This window comes from Camponotus vicinus, unplaced genomic scaffold (assembly GCF_025532165.1).
Source record: "Camponotus vicinus isolate PSW18456_S1 unplaced genomic scaffold, iyCamVici1.0 SCAF_6, whole genome shotgun sequence".
In the NCBI taxonomy this organism is placed as follows: domain Eukaryota; kingdom Metazoa; phylum Arthropoda; class Insecta; order Hymenoptera; family Formicidae; genus Camponotus; species Camponotus vicinus.
Window position 1 is genome coordinate 6,939,666 of NW_028141978.1, and position 20,612 is coordinate 6,960,277.

The 20,612-nt window shown below is 35.1% G+C and overlaps 3 protein-coding genes and 1 long non-coding RNA gene across 4 annotated transcripts in view; 2 read left to right on the top strand and 2 right to left on the bottom strand.

Annotated features, from left to right (window-relative positions):
* Window positions 1–798: 798 nt before the first annotated feature.
* On the top strand, window positions 799–8,407 carry LOC145972897 (uncharacterized). The gene is made up of 3 exons (XR_014439307.1): window positions 799–1,651; window positions 4,215–4,295; window positions 8,180–8,407. It is a non-coding gene; the product is annotated as an uncharacterized LOC145972897 (long non-coding RNA).
* A 615-nt stretch (window positions 8,408–9,022) lies between these two features.
* Window positions 9,023–20,612, top strand: part of LOC145972895 (phosphatase and actin regulator 2-like) — a 208,198-nt gene continuing 196,608 nt past the window's right edge. Inside the window, exon 1 of the mRNA XM_083101938.1 lies at window positions 9,023–9,142. Coding sequence (XP_082958064.1) covers window positions 9,094–9,142 — 49 coding nt within the window. The 5' untranslated portion in view covers window positions 9,023–9,093. The remainder of the gene's footprint in view (window positions 9,143–20,612) is intronic.
* LOC145973019 (uncharacterized) lies at window positions 14,864–15,768 on the bottom strand. Its single transcript, XM_083102137.1, has 2 exons — window positions 15,611–15,768; window positions 14,864–15,324 (listed from the first exon to the last, which is right to left on the bottom strand). The coding sequence occupies exons 1-2, from the start codon at window positions 15,696–15,698 to the stop codon at window positions 15,032–15,034; spliced, it is 381 nt and encodes a 126-aa protein (XP_082958263.1). The 5' UTR covers window positions 15,699–15,768; the 3' UTR covers window positions 14,864–15,031.
* Window positions 16,354–18,145, bottom strand: LOC145972896 (uncharacterized). Its single transcript, XM_083101941.1, has 3 exons — window positions 17,983–18,145; window positions 17,394–17,553; window positions 16,354–16,532 (listed from the first exon to the last, which is right to left on the bottom strand). The coding sequence occupies exons 1-3, from the start codon at window positions 18,098–18,100 to the stop codon at window positions 16,514–16,516; spliced, it is 297 nt and encodes a 98-aa protein (XP_082958067.1). The 5' UTR covers window positions 18,101–18,145; the 3' UTR covers window positions 16,354–16,513.

The following is a 20,612-nucleotide window of genomic DNA, read 5'->3' on the forward strand; positions in this document are numbered from 1 at the left end:
TTTACTATCATTAATTTACATACATAAGTATCTTGTTATACAGCACTGGTGCTACCGGCATTTCGTGCATATAGCACGGAACAAAACCAGAAATTGTGCACATTATATATTACCCTCTGAGAACATTCATGGACTTTGGCTTTGTAGTTCATGTCCACGTTTTCAATGTCCATAGAGGGAGTATCGCTTTCAGGGATCACCTAAAAGCAGGTCATGACATCTCGCAGTCTTCTCTCTGTCGAGACCGTCCATTATCTGACTAAATATGTATGTACATACGTACATACACATTGCTCTTGAAGTACGGACACGCAACCAATCATAGCGCTCGGTTCAATGCGACTCTCGAAATATCTACACACTGGATGCAACGAGCCAATCACAACCCTCTTTTAAGAATTAGGAACAGAACGCAAATTATGAGAAATGTAGTTAGAATGTGAATAGATCGATGTAGACCGCAATTTTAATATCGAAATAATTATAGGAAAACACTATCATTATATCTTGATTACTATATTAAAAGACTTCTTAAGAAAAATCAATTAAATGTTACATGCAAATAAATGGAGAGTGTTGAATTGAGTTACAATTATTTTTGCGTATCGATCGATCACAAATACAATTATACATATTTGAAATAATGATTAATTAAAAAAAAGTCGATTTTTGCCTAAAAATATCATGTTAATTATCCTTTTAATTATATGTGCAAATTACATTAAATTTTTTGAATAGAAATCAGTTATGGTCCTTTCGACGTCATCCAGAGATTTGACGTCACGTGATCAACTCGCGGCAACTTCACAATACTCTCCGGTTCGTGCGCGTCTCCTGATCGTCCCGCGTTTATCGTGCCTTTTCATCCGTCAAAAGTGAATCTCGCGTTCAAACAAGTGCCGAATTGAGTTACGCGTGATCGGTTTATCGTATCAATCAACCGGCACGAGTGCGATTGTACGTATCTTTCATGATTGGTATCCGGAGTATATCGGAAATCGCCGAACGGTAAGGGTACAAAAATGGCGTAAGTGCATTTGCTTCTGTTTGCCGATGCAAGTGCGTTTTTCGCATCGGAATCTCGCGCGTGGACGAGTGTCGGGAGTGCCGAATCGAATTGCGGGCGATCGTTTTAGCCGTATCTGATCGCTCGGCGCGATTATACGTTGCATCGCGTCGGTGCAAAGAATGCTCTAAAATTTAAGCAAATTTCGCCATGGCGGGACCTTCGAACTCGAGTGGAGTGCCAGTACGGTCGGTGACGTCGGACTCGTCGTTACCCGTCAAATCCGATCGTGGAACCGTCGTTGGAATCTGTCCGCGAGATGTCGGCGGAGGCGGATCACGGCGATGCCGCCATCTGGCCTAATGTCAGCGCGCCGCCAACGTCGCGGGCCAGGCGTGCGTGGAAGTTTCGAAAAATCGGGACCCGATACGAAACGGGCCCGGTGCGTCTGTCGAGTGCGCGAGGCGAGTCGCCGCGACGCCGCGGTTTAACGACGCGAGGCGAGAGTTAATCTGAAAATGGCCGAGTCGTGCGAGCGACTAGTGGTGGTGTCAAGTGCAGCGATCGGTACCGTCCCCGGACAACAACAGCCGACCGTCCCGGAACCGAGGACCCAGGGGAATCAGGACCCATCCGACCATACCGGTACGTAAAATTCTTCTCCCCTCCTCCTCCTGGAAACGGAGTGTCGCTCGCGCGCGTGCTCCGAGTTTCGCGGAGTCGTTTTCATTTGAATGGCGGGTGTCGAGAGTGGCCGTGCAACAAGTGGCACGGAGGCGCCCTTGCATGCCGGACAGGTGCGTAACGCGACGACCTGGTTCCTTCCCCTTCCCCTCCCCCTCCGCCATGGGGAGCTCTTTTGCGAATCAAGGGGTTCGGTCACGCGTTCGCATACGCGAGCTAGAGATGACTAAGAAGATCTCGTCTTCTCGGAGTATCGAATATCAAGTTTAGAGAAAGTCTGATGCATTTAAATGCGTGTAAATAAGACATGCTAATTTCTCTTTGATGTAATTTTCATTCGTCAATCGCCGCTAGTCAATGGCCGCAGTTCGCTTACCGAGCTTACCTTGCTTATGTACACAGTTATATAAACTGTACTATTATGTAAATATTAGAGTACGATTTATTTTCATCCTCGATGAATTGAATTTACTATTATTTGTTAGAAAATAGATCTCATTTATTTCGTTGACAGTCGAGTTTCTTTGTGATATATCTTATGTGATACCTGCCTCATACTTGAGAATGATAAGAATCGATAAAAGTCATATATCATGACGTGTTCTTGTGAACGGAGATACCATTGATGCACTTTTTCAAGCACTTAAGAATGTTACAACTTTAATGATAATCCTTTGTAAGGATTTAAAGATTGTCGGAAGGATTTTTTAAACTCTTTAAAAAATTAATTGAATCATATATTGAAATCTTCAACTTTATATAAATAAACATGCATTTAAAATGCATTAACAACTTTCGATAAACTTTTATTTTTATGATTTTTATTTCATATTTATTTAATATGTATTAAAACATAATTAATAACGATATTACATTAATAGACCGTGTGTGTTTACTTTGAATATTATTGAGCAATATCTGTTCTTTTATGTTTCAATACGATTTCTATTTAACTGTTGAGAAAACCTAGAATCAAAATAATATCTTTCTGATAGATTATTATATAGGTGAACAGGAGATTGAGAAACGTGCATCTGAGTAATGCACACAGTGATCGATCGTAATCGATAAAATGCCATTATCTTGATAACATATCTTATTGTTAAAAAATTTATATACAATATCTGTATAATTTTGTTAATTTTGCTATTTAATATTTAATATTTTTGTTCACTTTCTAGTTTTTTGTATAATTCAATTTTTAACTCCATTCCATGTTGTATTTTTAAACAATTAGATTGTAATTTTTCATATTTATTTTATGTATTATTTATCTATTATTTATATTTGGCGAAATTATTAAATTAACAGAAATATTAAAGTCTGTAATTTTCTGATTTTCTTTTCTCCATCAAAAATTTCTTATATATTTTTCGCAAAATATTTTAAACGTTCTTACTGATATCACGAATGAATCAGGCAGGAGAGAAATATATACGCGTTTCACTGTAAAAAAAAGTAACGAGTTTCTCTCGGCGTTTTGTTGCACTTATTGTACTGTTGCCTTTCTTTATTTTAGTATTTTTGCGGTTTCTCAAGTGCTAACAAGTTATACGATACGCGAATTATTGTCTGTTATATATATCATCGTTATAAATTTTGATAACATATTTCATCAATTTTTATTTATTGCTAATATTATTACGAGTAAAAACTTGATAGTCTTAATAAAAATTTATTTTCATATGTGAATTTCAAATTATCGTCGCTGGATATATATAATTTACATGTTTGTTCAAATTATTTTTAAATTAATTCACATATAAATACTTGTCTATATAATAATATTTTTGTTTGTTTTGTGAAACATGTTTACACATCGTAAGGATACGTGGCAGTTGGTATTATCGCGATTGCAATTGCCAGCCGTTATGATGGTAATATATGCAGTACAGAAAATTTCCTATAAAACACTTTCTTCTCTTTAGAAATTTTGATTATGTCACGAAAACGGAATAACTGCAAATGTAAATGTTCAGGAATATTATATCATTGAAATTGTTAATGTTGTCTTTTACTTTTGTAATACATGCGATTCTCCATAGAGGACGCTGTGTGAGGTCAATCCCTCAGGGAAATTGTGTTGATTAGTATCATTCTATAAACGTGAATAATATCACAAACCTGCATAATATCTGCGTTATATGTTTGAAATATGTTATGCGAAAATTTACATAATTTTAATTAAGCCCGTGAGAAAATAGACAGAGGGAAAGGGAGAATTATAAGTTAAATTTACATATAAATTTTTATATTTGATAACTGCATTAATTTGAATATATGGATCAGATTAAGCGAAAATACCATCGTCAAAAAAGGAAGTTTTATTTGCATAAACATATAAATTTTTTTGTTCGCTTATTTAATATAAAAAGCATATAATTTTTTTGTTCGCTTATTTAATATAAAAAGCATACTTGTTATTATAAATTTATTCAAAAAGTTGATTTTAATATTTAATGCTTTACGCGATTTTTTTAATTTGTCGATACATGTGTAATATTTATATCTCAAATTTTTTTAGCGGAAGAAGATGCAAAGACTGTTGCAACGAGTGAAATTGTGGACAAGGAACAAATCAACACGCAAAGTAATGGCGATACCGGTGAGTTTTACATTGAAATAATGATATTATATAATAATTCTCTCTCTCTCTTAAACATCATTATTTAATAATTCTTAAACATTATTATTTAATTACTATTTAAAAATTTTTTCAATCAGTTGTGCGTTCTTTAATGAAGTATTTGATGGATCCGTGATGAAAAATTCAGTAAGAAATTTTCAAAATTATCTCTAATCAAATTTTTATTATATCCACGGCTGTTTCATATTTGCTTATGAAACAAATTGTCAAAAATATCGTGGAGAATCTTCGAATATACGCTTAAGCTCTTTGTTTTATTAATTTGATAGATTTCGCGAAAAATATCCAAAGGTACGTCTTTTTAACATTTTCAATCAAATCTTTTGACTGTAGGTTCAATATAAAAATCTTTGAAGAAGTCTAATAAAATTTCTCATTTTGTCTTTCTTACTTAACAGTTCAATGAATCGTGAAAAGAATATTTGAGAGAACATTCGAATATTTTCCTCCCAATTGTCTATTAAGAATCTTGGCATGAACGATTTTATTAAAGATTTCTTTATATATCCTCGAATCTGTCCAGAAATTTTGGAATTCGGAACAAAAGGGAGCTCGCTAATGACGAAATACCTATTTTGTTGAATTCGGCGGGCGGGAATAATGGCGCTTGGAGAATGTTCGTAATTTATCGGCAGCTTTTGTGCACAACACGTGCAGGAATTAGAAAAGGGAAAATCTTTAAGGAAGCTCCATTATGCTCGTTTACACTCGTATTATTATTCGCGCTACATTCAGCTGTTACGTTTTGGCATTTCTTTTTTTTCCTTTCCATATTCGGATTTCGTAACAAATTGAAAAATCTCCCGTGTTCGTACTTTGGATCTTTTGGCAGGCGCTCCGGAAATAGGGTGAGCGACACGATTCTGATTTTAGGAACTTTGGGGCTACGGCAGTCGATAAGTAACGTCGAGGGCGAAAGGCGAAACGCGGAGGCGTCGGGACGCTCGTAAATTACGTCGGCGCCCGATTACTCTCCATCGTTTTGACGACCTTGACCTTGATCTGTCTCTCGCAGACAGTCGGAAAGTCGGCGCATAACATTGCCTGTAGGAAGCGACGCGTTTTATTTAACACGTAATCGACGCGTTGCAGCAAAGTAGGTTCGCGTGTCGCACGCGATTCTATGCACGAGTGAATAGGAAGTATCGAGTTCGTATACTATGCTGATAAGAGAATTACGTGATATTCCGTACGAGAGGACACATCATGACTGAGAAATGAATCTACGCATATGTGTGTGTATACTTGATTGAGTCCCTCGACACCTAAAGTTTGATATTACGGTTGCAATCAATATAATATGAATATCTCAGTCCTGGGGTCCGCATCAGGTTGTTAAAATTATCGTTGTGTTATTCTCACAATTTCAGAGAGCAACCTAAAAAATCAAGACAATATCAAAATTAAATTTATTATTATGTTTTTTTAAACGTGATTGATACGCGAGACTATGTTTTAATTATCGTAAAAGTATCAAATTATGTGCTTTTAATTGAATCATGATATCGAGAGTATGCTTTTATTTTCGCTGTCGAGAACCCTTGATAAAGTTTGATGAAAACATGAAAAATGCGAAATTCGGTCCGTATTCGAGCGCAATCGTAGCGTAATCGCGCATGCATGTAATGAAATGAGTTTTTATTCGCGATAGAATTGTAATTTTAATACCTCATTTAGGGAGACACGCTTGCGATTAACAGTTCCGTGTACGGTGGGCGGGCGGGCGGGCAGACTATATGCGTATTTCGAAGCCCGGTAGTCGAGCTTAAGCTTGCGCTGTGCTTTGGTCGCCCTCGCTCTCCCTTTCTCCGGTTGGCGGGTCGTCGCGCTATCTCACTCCGCGCTTCTCTCTCGCTTTCGCCCGATGTCGAAACCCCCTCCTATCCCCTTTCTCTCCCTTCCGCCAGGGTTGCTCCCTGGGTTCTCTCTCATCCCCAGTGCGCGCATCGAACCCGTCCTGGACGAAAGTCCTTCCCGCTCCGTAGGACGCACGTTTCCTCATCCCGACGCTCGATGTTCCCGACATTGTTACATTAGAGTCGCGATCGGTCGTCCCGTTTCCGGTTCCTGCGCGCGTCGCGCGTTACAACGTCGATCACGAGCGTTTGAGCGATCGCACAATCGTGGGTGGATTCAAGGGAGATAGTGCGTGTTTAATGTGATGGTGTTCGTGAAGGAAGGAAACATTCTCGCGATCGATTAGATCGAGGGATCAAGATTTTCGCGGATGCTGCAGCGGATAGCGCGAGAGCAACGGCGATAGATCGATGACAATTCTCGCTTGATTATCCTCCAAGGATATGAAAATGATTGGTAAATATGCGAGCGCATTTTAACCGCATCGTCGGGGATCGCTGATAAATGATCGATGTGCAAAATGCGAGTCTCGAGAGTCGAAGTGTCGATAGTATCCGCGAAAAAAGATGAAAGAGCTCTTTTTACCTATGTGACCGCACACGATAAGATTAAGCTTCATGAATTTCTACAAGCGAGAAATCTCGAGCGAGCTCCACGTAAAAACGTTATTGATGAATCTTGGAAAGCATGAATGAAATTTAAATTAGGCTTGTTCTTATAAGGATTGCGGGTATAAAATGATTCATTAAAATCGCACTTCTATCGAAGCTTACACCAGGAATCTTTATTCGATGTGCACATTAAGAAAGAGCGTATATTTATGTGTTTCCAATATGTCATTTTTTAGAATTCATTTCGCTATGTTTGTTTTATTTAATAATTCATTTTCACGTACCCTCCTTTAATTTATTGGGTAATTAAAATGATATGTATATGGATTTTTAAAGCTTAATGTGCCATGAATTTATGAATTATGAATTGCCTTTTGTACTATCGACGAGATCGCGGAAACGTAGATAGAAAGCAATTGGTATTGCGGCTGATAAATTGGAATAGTCGACGACCGTATTCGATATTCCGCGAGGAAAGACAGGATGAAACTGCGAATTGAAATTAAACGTAGAGAACAGTCGATGATCGCGTTATTAGCATCGGATTTTCGATTTGTCTGAAGGAGAGTTGATCTCCCTTCTTTCTCCGCCAACAAAGGCGCGGTTCAATTTCTCGTGGACCCTTCCAATCCGCGAACTATCGATCAACCTAGCGCGCTTCGACATATAAATAGCGCCGTATTAATTTGCACGTATAGAAACGGACGATCGACCGTGTCGTAAACAGAGACGGTTTTTAATTTGATGAGGCGGAATAACCATGCATATAGCTTGCACAGTTCGCATATTTTGACGACGATGCGATCTGCTTCTGCAGCTTCCGTCACGGGACAGAACTGTTCGCGTCGATTAAAAGTTTCATCGAGAAACAAACATGTTTACTAAAGATTTACGATTGTATAGATATATCTTTGTATTATAAACTGTTGTATTTTTAAAAGATGTGAGTGTAAAATATATTCTTTTCGAAAATATTGAAAAAAATATCGTAAAGATTTTTACTTTTAATAATAATGATAATTTTGATTATTTTACATAATTAGTAACGATACAATTTTTATTAAATGATAAATGATAATAATGAAGATTGCACAAAAGATGAATTTAGATTTTATTTCGATTCATGCAAATAAATTTGCTATTATTAATTTTTTTTGTATGATTTACGGAAAAATTTCAGCGCATTGTCACGATAAATAAATGATTAATATTTCTTGTCTCGTTATATTCTGTTTTATTCTGTCATTTACACGATAGGAGCCACAGCATCGCGCTTTGCTTCATGGATATTTATTTGGCGATGTCATTTTAAATAATAATTTGAAATCGAAATTGCACGTTAATTATATCGGAGGTATTAATTTTCTTTTCTAGCAATAACAACCAGCCAATGACAGACATCAAAGTCGCCGCGTTTTCAATTGCCGTACATGTTTGTTCTGTTAGGTAATTTTATGGAGGTCAAACGTCACTATATCGAGTACCACTTGTTGTGGGAAATGTATTCAATTTCACCCATAATATCCATAAGAGGATATTTATCAAACTTGCAATTTCCTAACCAAATACTTTGCTTATGTATAAAGGGAGAAATGAAAAATAGAGAGAAATAAATGATAATCTCATTTTTACGTGACAGAGAAATTTATCTATGCTTCGACTTTCTTGCGATATTTACAAATATACTTACTCGAAAACAGTTATCAAAAAACAGTTTTTTCCGATTCCAAAATTCTAGCGATACATCGGTTGTCCCGTCGACGTTTCATGAGACGATGACATTGATATGAATGATATGCGCGTTGGAGAACAGTGTCGTTTAATCGAACCAAGCATCTCGCAAGCCATGAACGAATCGAGAAACGAAGAACATACGAACGAACAATTCTGAGGGGAAAACTCGAGGGACAGTGTCGACGTGCGTTGCAAATGCGGATAAAAATTTTGTCAGTGTCGCGGATAAATCCTGTCTTGTAACGCGTCGCGCGACCTGTTTGGACCGACTGTTGTTTTTCCGCGATTGTTTATGTGCATTTGTATATGTGCGGGGCGCAAAAACGCTACCTTTAGAGACGGGCGAGTCGCGCCTGTTTAGACGTAGCGCGATCGCTTACGTATTAAATCGTCTTCTGTGTTTGGTGTCTCACCTTTTGGTGAGCGGTCGCTGCGTCACCCTGTCGCTCTCCGAGGTAGTGAGTTTGCTGGGCCTCGCCGACGACGACGAGGTCCTCGCTGGCACGTCGGAGGAGAACAGGAAACGTGCCCTATGGCAGTTTTATTCGACGGGCATGCTCACCCACAGCCACAGCGACGGAGAGTTTCCAATCTATTCGCAGGGTGAGTGTAGAATATATAATTTCTATGGGATATTAAATGAATGAAATGTAATAACGCAACCGTGGAATATATACATATGGAAATACGCATCCTACAGTAGGTGTTCGATAATGAACGGAATCGCAAAATATTTCTCGTTGAAAATTAGTTTCACGTGATTAAAAATGTAACGTTCTTTTTATACGAGGCACACCGGATGAGCATCGGTATAAATAGTATCGGAATCGATAGTTATAATCGTGCTGCGATTGTTGCGCTCCGACGATCAGCTGCGTCACAAAACGCGAGCGAAAATCTATATCGTCTAAAAAACTATTCTCTTGCGCAGATAGAATGTATACGTCATATCTCTCTGCATTATAGGACTCATATATTTTTATATATTAGTGGGTGTATATACATATATGCACAGTAAAAAATAAAATGTTAACATTTAAATGTTTTAACATTTTTCACACATCCCAGAAAGTCCACTCTAAATTTTAAGTTAAAGTAACTCATTCGTCGTATGTTACTTATTGACTAAAAATGTTAAATAATTGACACAATACTTTACATTTATTTTTGTTATTGTGACTTTGTGTAATGTAAAAATAACATACAAATTAATTAAAAATTATATGAAAAAATAATTCATAAGAATTGTTGTAGGATATTAACATATAATAGTAATTATTTTAATAAATTATTTGTAATAGAAACATTTGATTTTAGTAAATTTGATTATTTTGTATGTCAAAGTTCAAGATTATTTGAAGATTCCCTTTAACTTTTCTTAGAATGTTAAACTGACTTTGAGACATGTTGATTGTTTAAAATGATTATGTTAAAAATACTCAAAATAATATTCCATTTCTAAAAGACATATACAAAATATTAAGTTATGAAGTTGATATAAATGTAACACATGAAAACGTTATAAAAATAATAACATATAAGTATGTTAATTTTACATTAAAGTACTAAACGGTAGTAACACAAGAAAATTTTAACACACACACACACACACACACACACACACATATATATATATATATGTTATATTAAAGATATAATGAAAGAATCGATTCGCGCGGGATATATTATTCTTTATTGTTTTTCATTGAACGCCAAAATACTGATCGTTATTTGTATATATCGCAGTTTTATTAAATATTACCTACAATTATCTAGCAAATATAATTAATATTGACATTAAAATCATAAATTAATGAGGGACGACAGTTTAATATAATTTAAAATACAGTGGCGCCCGTAAATAATAATAATACATCGGAGATAATTGCGCGCGATTGTAAACATCCACGATTATTATATAGGAGATATGTAATAGGCATACACATCATCATCGATCGAGTTATGTAACACTTTATATTGTTGAATGTCATTTTTAATGTTGGATGAACGAATCCCGTCATTTTGTAGAGGATGATTAATCGCAATAGCCCATCATTAATTATGCTGAATTTTAGTAGTATACGTCGATTTAGAAGCGATAAAATAATCGGCAACAATTACGATGTAGATATAGTTACATTCTACGATTTAAATGTAGTTATATTCTAAATATGTTTTGAATGTTTCAAAGTCCTATTGATATTTCACCCTCAACTTGAAAAACAATTTGTTCTCTGAAAGTGTTATTTTTCACGCTAGAAAATCGAATATCTTGATATTTTGTACTTCATACTGTGATACAATGCTTAAATAATTGATGATGCAGCGATATATGCATACTTTGGTTGAAAACCGACTGTTGATATTCGATATTTTGTAACACTCTCAATCGGTCGAACAATAGAGTACAAAATATGTTTGTGGTGTACATATGTATAACGTGAAGTATCAAAAATACAAATTATTGAAAACTCGAGGGGAAGCTTGAACAAGTTCTCGCTGCAACGGGTATAGTAATACGTTTTTCAACGGCTTCTTCGCACGATGCTCCATCCGTCCGAATCAGTCAGTCAGCCGACAGACAAGACTGATTTCTCGAGAGACGGCGATATATCGCCGTCGGTCGTGAGGCGCGAAAAGTATGTATGAGAAAAGTTACAGATACCACCGTAGAGCATAGCTGCATACGGGTTCCTCGATAAATCGCGCCTCGCATTGCACGCCGAAAAGAAAAGCAATTTGCATTTCGTTTTCCGCGTCATTTCGTCTGTAGCTACGAGTTTTGGCGGCTATAGTGAGCAGGAGTGCCGACAAAGAATGTCGATTTCTTTACGGATAAGTAAGAGAAGAACAAAACAGTCGATGAAATACGCTTGCAAAGGTTTCGTGTGCGAATCATAAACAAAACTTAAAATATTCGTATATGCATATTTTTTTACAATTTTGTAAATAGGAAATTTTAATTAAAATTAAAAATTTGCATATCGAATCTTGTTAAATATCGTGTATAAAATTTCCGTGGAAAAGACGCATTATGTATCTTAAGCGGAATAATGTTTAGTACACGAGTTGTCGTCTCGTGTTTTTTAAGAGTGTTTTTTGTCTCTTTTTATCACTAAGAAAAGACACGGAATAATATTGAATTAACGATGTTTTCCGAGACGCAGAAATATCTAATCACCCAGTTATAACTATTGCTTTTTATCCTCTCGACGATCGATTGGTAGTATCTAGACGCGAACAAGAACGAAAGGTTTGACGGAATAAGAAGTCGCAAACATGGTTAGGGCATCACCACCAGGAGTCATTACTCACCGTATTCTCGTCGACAAAGTTCGACTGACAAATCACGAGGTCCTGATAAAGAACACCATTTTAGTCCTCCCTGAACTGACCGTTTCGATTCGTCGGCCAAAGAACCACGCGAATGCTGAGAGATTTGCGGGCATTCATGACGAGCACACGGTAAAATGTAGAGACGCAAGGAGCCGCACAAATAGACCACGGTACCCCTTTTTTGCCATAAATCTTTCCCTATTTCAACTGGCGACCGCGCCATGGAACTATCTTTGGTTGTGAGGGATCGAAGGGTAACGGGAGCACGCGTTTATCATGTCCACCTATTGTAGGCGACTCTACCTTCGCTCTCCGAAGAGAAACGAGAGTCGTTCCGTTTAAGAGCACGATCACGGAAACAGGCTTGCTAATAAAACAACGAGGGTGCTATAATGAGGAATCTTACGAGGAAACATCTCGATTCTACTCACATCTTTCTTTCTATTTTTCTTATACTTTGTGAAAATTTTTCTTATTAATTTCCTTCCCTTTTGAGAGATTTTTTCTTCTTTATAAATGTTAAAAATTTATATTTCAAAATATTTTAGTTGCGCGTAAATTTTTATTTTTTAAAAGTTATGACAGATATTATTCAGAAATATGAAAATAATTTAATATATAAATTTTATCTTTCAAGACACTTTTTTACAATATATATAATATTTGTAACAGATTTCAAAAATCTTAAATTTATTTAATTAATTTTTTATCCTTTTATTTTTCTTTTATAGAAATTCTTATTATATGTGAGTTCAGATATTTTGGTAGGTGTCAAAATTTTAATTGCGAGTGTTGGTCAACCTCGGTATGTGACTCTTCTATGCAGTACGGATATTTTCGAAGTAACTATGACTGGTATAATTCGCCATCCGCGTTGAACTTAATTGAAATCCATTTCACTGCGCGTTCTCGCTTTCGTGATGTATCAACGAATATTACGAGCTTGCTCGTACGAGGAGCAGCATTAAATCTCATGGTAAAAATTAAATTTCGCGCAGTCAGTCATAGTAGAGATGTTGGCCGAAATTCGTCTTTGTTATTTCCGCGTCGACAGAAAATTAAGTCAGAACTGTCGACCGAGGAACGCGGTCATGTCACATTAGCGGGTGGATAAGATATGTTGCACATAGGCAGGCATGCGTTAAAGAGACTATCGCGAATAGCACTAAATATATTTTGCGAGCATATTTCGGTACACGCGTGGTCACTTGGTACAGTCTATCATTTTGATACAGAGCTGGCGTTTCGCTCCCCGAGAGATTAATGATTTGAAATTCGTTCCGAATAAATAAATTTTATTACGGTAGATGATATGTGTGAAAATTATTAAATTTATTTACCTCACTATTTTCGGATTGACTATTATGAGCAAAACAGACGTAGTAGAACATTGAACTTAAATCTTCGTGATTAATAATTTAAAAATTATTCGTTAAGATAATTCAAAAATTATCGCAATGATTGAATGAAAATTTATATTTTCCTGTTTCGTAATAACTATTTTTGAATATATATAATGGAGATGATAGAGACATTACTTTGCAATGAAATAAATGGTGATAATTTCATAAATTTCGAGGAGGAGCGTGCTAAATGTACGGAGGCCGCGTTCTCGAACCGCGTTCAAATTAGCGGATACCTCGCGAACCATCTGGTCAGCCAGAAAGGAGATTAATTTAATTTGCATTTAATCAGCGTGCAATCTCTAGTATAAATATTCAAGGCATATTCCTCTTCACGAGCGATGTTTCGCCAACTCAAGGTCGGCAAAAACATGGACTCACGATCTAACATTCATCATTCGTGTACTGTCGCTGTACTGTTCACTGTCATCCATTCGTCCATAATTTTTCATTAGTTTACGCGTGATTCCGACCGTGAGTAGTAGATTATAAATTTATATTGCATGACGAGAAAACGCAATTCGAGACTAATGAAAAATGCGTGATTGCGCGCCATTTTTGCGCACGAGATTTCTTTTTCATCATGGACGCACGATTCATAAAGTATTATATTCAGTCTTTATATCGATGTAATAAAGTCATTGTTATCGCTTGGAATATTGCAACGATGTTGTAGATTGTAAGCGATGAAATAATAGTATGTGTTCAAAATGTAAAATACAGGATAGATATATCAATGCATGCGTGCAATTCTGTTGAATTTATTATCAATCGTCGAACACATTTTGTGCGAAAAAATTTTGATGCGAAAAAATCTTGTTTAATTTTCGCGAGCACAATGATAAATGCCACGTGTATTGTAGGCCACAATTTCTAGCATTCGATGCGAAAGAAAGAAAAAGCGACAGCACGTATATTGTAGTTGCTACAACTTACTCCAGAAGATCTGAGATTAAAAAAATCGAAAAAAGCGCGTGCAACTTTGTCGTTTCCTTCCGTACTGCTGGCTGGCTACGACTTCGGGAAAGCTCATCCTCTTAATGCCTCGTTAAATATTCACGAGAATCTCCGTTTAACCGTTGCGTTACCAAGAGTCATCGTGAGAGTCTCCGGCGAGTCAACTTCATCTGGCGGACTTTGTCCCTTGAGACGCCATTGCCGCGACCTTTAAGACAAAGGGCTCATTAAGATTTCCGCGTCCAAAATTAGTGCGTCAAAATCATACGATTAAAACAGTCCTTCATTAATTCATCATCACAAACGTCGACTATGAGTAAAGTCTGAAGATAAAAAGCGTTTATATTTTCGACATTTCTTTTTGCGTGATTAATCTTAGAAAATATTATGGAGTATAATTTAATTGGTAATTTCAAGCTTTTTTTAATTTTTAGACAAAACATTCAATTCTGGATGTGTTAGAAAATCAATATAAAAATTAATTAATTAATACTAAATGCAAAATAAATTAATATTAAAAATTTATACAAAATTTTCAATCGATTTCAATCTTTTCGTGAATTTCACATCGCAAACTTACATTGGCAAAATAAAATTAATCTGGCATAATCATTAGAAAGTTTTGAAATCTTTGTATATAATATTTATTGAGCACTTTATTTTATACAATTTTACACACACACACTCTTTCTCTCTTTCTCGCTGTGACTTTAGAATCACAAAGACATCAGACTTTTCTGTATCTTCATCGATTTTCTAAAAAGCAATATTCTCGGAATAGCGTTCCTTGAAGCCATCAGTATTTCGATTGATCCAAACCGGTGCGAACTCCAGTGCGGAAATCAGCAAGGCCCACGGAGCTGAATAACGTGTTAAATTCCGGCAGACCACTATCGTAAATCGAAGGCAGCGCGTCGACATATCCGTTAGACATCGGTACGTCATCGTACGATAGCAAATTAGGCCGAAAGTGTTCAATAGGAACACCATAATCGTTGTAATCGACGTAATCCCCATTTCGTTTTACCGACATATCCCAAGGTCCGTAAAAACTGCGTGTCCCGATGTTCTGCCAGATAGTCTTGGATCCTGTATCATTATGAATATCATTTGTCACTGTACGTGAAAGGATTTTTTTACATGTGAGAGACGGATAATTTTCTTTCACATTCATTCAAATGATAACTTTGCGAATATTAGAAAATATCTTTATTTTCTTGATGACTGCATAAGTATTACAATCTTTGAAAATCTCTGTGAAAAGTTAACATTCAGTTTTTCAAATATCTTTATATAATTGATAGCGTTTCAAAGTCTCTGATTCCCTTTAAGATATCGCTTTCAATACAATTTGATGTAAGAATTTGTGACTCACCTAATCTGAAATCCTTTATAGGTTTCGATGTCACTTTGATCGCTGCTATCAGAGCGAGAAGGAATCGAAAAAGATTCCAAAGTTGCATTGATAATTGATGCTCTATTACCTCTCAGTTTACAGCTGATACTGGCTTTTAATACTCTCACACAATCACTTATATATACTGTCGCAATGATCTCATGTAAGCAAATATTTAGCCGTGAATTTAGCAGGTGGTGATGTCCTTGCGGCAATTGTAGCTTTCCGCAGAAACTAATTATTGTTTATCCGCTTATTGAGATAATCCTCGTCAACCAACTAAGATAACGCGAATCCAAGACCAAGGATTTTGGAGTTTGCAAGTAGTATGATCATAGGAAGTGTTAAATATAATTATTGCTTTATTTGCATATATTTAATAACAATATTTAATAACATATAATAACAAAATATATTAAATATATTAAATAACAATATATTTAATAACAAAAATTTAACATATTTAATAACAAAAATTGCTCGAAAAACGAAACGCGCTGTCATCTTTGTTTACATCTTTGTGATTTATTTCATATGAAGAAATAAACATTTTTTCATATAAAGAATTAAATAATTTATAATTATATTCTTACTTATATAAAATAATAAGAAAATAGTAAAAATAATAGAAAACTTAAATAACAGATATAATTATATATATGTATATATATATATATATATATATATATATATATATATATATATATATATATAAACTAAATAAACGATATAAAATAAACGATATACCTATAATATTAAATAACAAATATTATAAATTGTATGTAAGGAATTTTCTTATGCTAGGACTTGCGTAAACATAAACTGAAATTCCTTTTTATATATTCAGGATGTTCTAATAGCTTTTCTTTTCTGCAACTTCTTTCAACGACCCCAGCCGGCACTGTTAAAGTAAACAAATTTTCATTTTAACTTTGTCGTTTTTTATTATAATTTCTTTTTATTTAAATGCTCATTTTGTCTCCGTTTTAGAATTTATTAATTTTTGTATCATGTTAATGACATGCATTATGCGTTATGCACGCGGTTGTGATACGTGCTTATTTAAAGAAGTAAAATGAGAGACATAACATTTTGTAGAAAAATATTTTTATGTCGTATTTAATATTTTTCATGCTTTTATACACGCATAGCACATTAACAAGAATATATGTTTCTCTTTAAATAGTAAATTTTACAGAGGCAATGAGATTTTTTTCAGTAATAATCTGTATATATTACAGCTCGTAGAAAGAACTGGACAGCTACGTCAATAGTTAATAAATCTCGAGATATTTCAAAATTCATGAATTTGATATTACATAAAATACTTTTAGTCTTTTAAAATGTAAAATATATAATAATATATAATATAAATATATAAAATATATAAATATAAAATTGGTAATCAATTTATGTGAGTTAAAGTATAGAGATTAGTCCTGTAGAACATAATTTAATTTTAAAATTATAAACACACACACACACATTATATGGAACTAATTTTCTATAATAATTATATTACGAAAATTTTATAGTGACTGTACGCAAAAATTCATGAAAATAAAAATTTTAATTTTACAAATCTTCAACTCACACACAAATTAATTATTAGTCTTATATCTTAAAAGATTAAAAGTGTGCTTTGCGTCAAATTTATGAATCTCGAAATGTGTGTTAGATTTATTAACTTTTATTATGACTGTGATCCAATTTCTCATTAATCACAACGATTTATATAATTAATTTCAATTTTAGTTTTTACCCGACATTAACGTAGGACATGGTAGATGATTTTCGATTCTCGTTTAGAACTGCACCTCCATTAACAATGTCGTCATCACTATCGTAGACAGGTCTTCTGTACCAGAACAATGGAAATCCATAATATACCGTGTCTCTAGCAGCTAATCCGTCTTGACCGTCTGTAAGATGAAGAGATTATGACATTAATTATATATTTTTAGTCATGTTAAAATGGGTATCAACATCTTTTTTTCATTTAATTTTACTTTACATTCTGACATTATCTAATGCAATTATATTTAAATCATATAGAATCTATATCTTTATTCAGTCAAAAATTACTTTGAAAAGAAAGTTAAATTTTTAGTTTTCGAGAAATGTAAGTTTTGTTTATTAGTTATATAAATTTTGTATAAAGTCATGCTAATTTCTATAATTATAAAATTTCTTTTCGAAAAAGAATCTTGAGGGTGTAGAATTGTGTTACATGATTCTCATAGTGTAAAATCAGTAATTTTTGCAAATCAGATATGAAAATACAATTGGAGTTGCCGTTTGAATAGAATTGATAATCGGATAACGATATAACTTGAAACGAACTAACTCACCATTGTCAAATTGAGGAAATGGTAAAGCGTTAACGAAGTTGAGCGCCGTGAAAACAATTGCGAGATACATTGCGAATCTCATTGTGCCGTGCAGGCGTCGCGTCGTTTCACCGGACATAAATCGTACTTAATGGACGTCTCCAAGTTCGTCTGAATTACGCCACGACACATCTTGCGTTCTTATATACACATTTGTTCTACGCCTCGGTTCTTTCTATCGAATAACAAGCCAGACGTTAATTCGAAGACGTGACTCGAATAATTTCGCTAACGAAGCCGGCAAACGAGAGCGTTCTGTCGCAACAACCGGACTCATCACTGTTTATTATTACGCATAAATCTAAATATTCCGAGAGGAATTTCGCACGGCTTTGTTGACAAACGACGATTGTGTCACGATGACTTCATTCTTGACTCGAATATTTTTCCACACTTATCGATACATCATAGCACAACTGTCAAAGCAGAATTTTTCCCATCACGATTTTTATTTGTCCGCAGTGGAATATACACGAAAACAACACTCTTCTCGCAAATCGGAATTGAAACGCGCAATTGGAACTCATGCAAATTATGAATAACTTTTTTTTATCGTCGCTTACGTAATTTCCCGTGGGACTCGATTCCGCGCGAGTTGCACGAATAGAATCGCTCGTGTGCATATGTGTGTCTAGTGCTTTTCGTTGTGTACTCGCGCGATCAGATGTCGAAAAGCTTCCTATCGATCGCCTCCCTCCTGGAGGCAACGTTGCTCGTCGTATAGTTTAAAGTGCTCTGCCAGATGCGGAGACGGGGAGACCTTGCGATACTCTTGCAACAATCGCTGGATCGGATTTGCCAGACTTAACAAGAATACTGTCCGTGGCGTAGCAAACGTTTCACCGAGTTTCCCTTCGTAAGCGCAGCGTCGCTCTTTGTACGTTTGGTTGACATGAAACTTTACTGCCCGCGTACCTAACCGTTGTATTCGCGAACCATTATAAGAGAGATCGTCTAACTTACGCTCGTTACCAAGCCGTAAAGCGGTTCCCGCTCGCTTCTGAGGCATAACGCTTATTCCTCTCGCAGGCTTAAGCAGAAGAGAATAAATGCACGATATCTCCGAGCGGATATCTCGGGGAAAACGATAAAAAATGGTTTATCGTTCCATTGAAAAGTGAGAATCGCCATTAGTCTTTGGCTTAATCCTGCTTCCGGTATGAGTGACAAGTCGGTTACTAAGCGGTAATTATATGGTCTTTGCGTTAAGGGAAGATTAAGAAAGGACCTTAATCTTCTTGTACCGATATCGCTGACGTTTCTTATCTTTATCTCAATTTCTTTTTATATGACGTTTTTTTCAAATAAAAAGCGATATCTCTCGGGGATTTACCGAGGAGATTTAGAAAATTAATGCTTAAAGAATAATTAAATATTTAATTTTGTGAAAGTGTGTATGTTTTGTGTGAATGTACATGTACCGCGAAATGGATTAAATTTGTGCAATTTAATTGTCATTAGTCTAAAGTCAAGAACGAAAAAGTAATTATTCTAATGTAACGCTTTATCACTGTCCGAAAAGGATTTCTGCTTTCTGTCACTTCTCTGATACACGCTTCTAAATTTTGTAAATCACTGCACAGCTTCCTCACATATGCTAGCTCATACAGTTATTGTGTGTTATAACGATCACCTATAAACTTTTATCGTTTTCTATATCGTTGTAGAGTGTCGCTCACGTGAAATATTTCTGACAACGTATTTTAAAATTGCGATCTGCACTTAATAATACATAAATATATAATATATCGATATGCGACTTCGATAAACCTATTATCTTAACTATAGCAAGTTTTAATCTTTTAGCAAATCCAATGACATATGGAAGCATCGATAATCTGCGGAATTATCGGCTTAAGAATAAACTTTGGCGAAAACGATTTAGATAACTTTGCTGAAATTATATATAGGAGGGAGGCGTTCTTTTTGACAAATCTTTCTGTAACAAATTTAAGTTAAATTTTTCAGTAAAGAAAATAATTATTTTTCATGTTTTTCATTCGTTTAAAAAAAAAAGTTTATATGTATATATATATATATATATATATATATATATATATCTTATATTTATTAAAACATTTAATATATACAGGGTGATTCTGAACAAACGTTTGTCTTTAAAATATCAAATTCTTGAATAAATTCTAAGACGATTTTTCCTCTTGCAAAATTTTGCCCGGAGCTTAGTTTTTAAACTATAAAGGAAAATAGTTAACTAATTACGGAACGAGTACGAGAGGTAGGCAGGGACGGCGCGATATAGGCGATTACGTGGGGCGCTCGCCGCGATCAGCTGATTGCTATATGCGATGAGTGTAGTAATCAGCTGATCGTTCCGTAATTAGTTAACTATTTTCCTTTATAGTTTAAAAACTAAGCTCCGGGCAAAATTTTGCAAGAGGAAAAATCGTCTTAGAATTCATTCAAGAATTTGATATTTTAAAGACAAACGTTTATTCAGAATCACCCTGTATAATATAATATATATAATAAAGTATAAAGTCTTATTGAATATTGAAGTTCGATAAATTAACTTCTCTCTTTGTCTACCTTTGAATGATATATTTTAACATATTTTTAAAAATCGTGGA

Coding starts and splice junctions, on each gene's coding strand:
- LOC145972896 (XM_083101941.1), bottom strand. CDS start 18,100: ATGTCCGGTGAAACGACGCGACGCCTGCACGGCACAATGAGATTCGCA. Junction 17,554..17,982: donor ATTTCCTCAATTTGACAATG/GTGAGTTAGTTC, acceptor TTCATCTTACAG/ACGGTCAAGACGGATTAGCT.
- LOC145973019 (XM_083102137.1), bottom strand. CDS start 15,698: ATGCAACTTTGGAATCTTTTTCGATTCCTTCTCGCTCTGATAGCAGCG. Junction 15,325..15,610: donor TATAAAGGATTTCAGATTAG/GTGAGTCACAAA, acceptor ATAATGATACAG/GATCCAAGACTATCTGGCAG.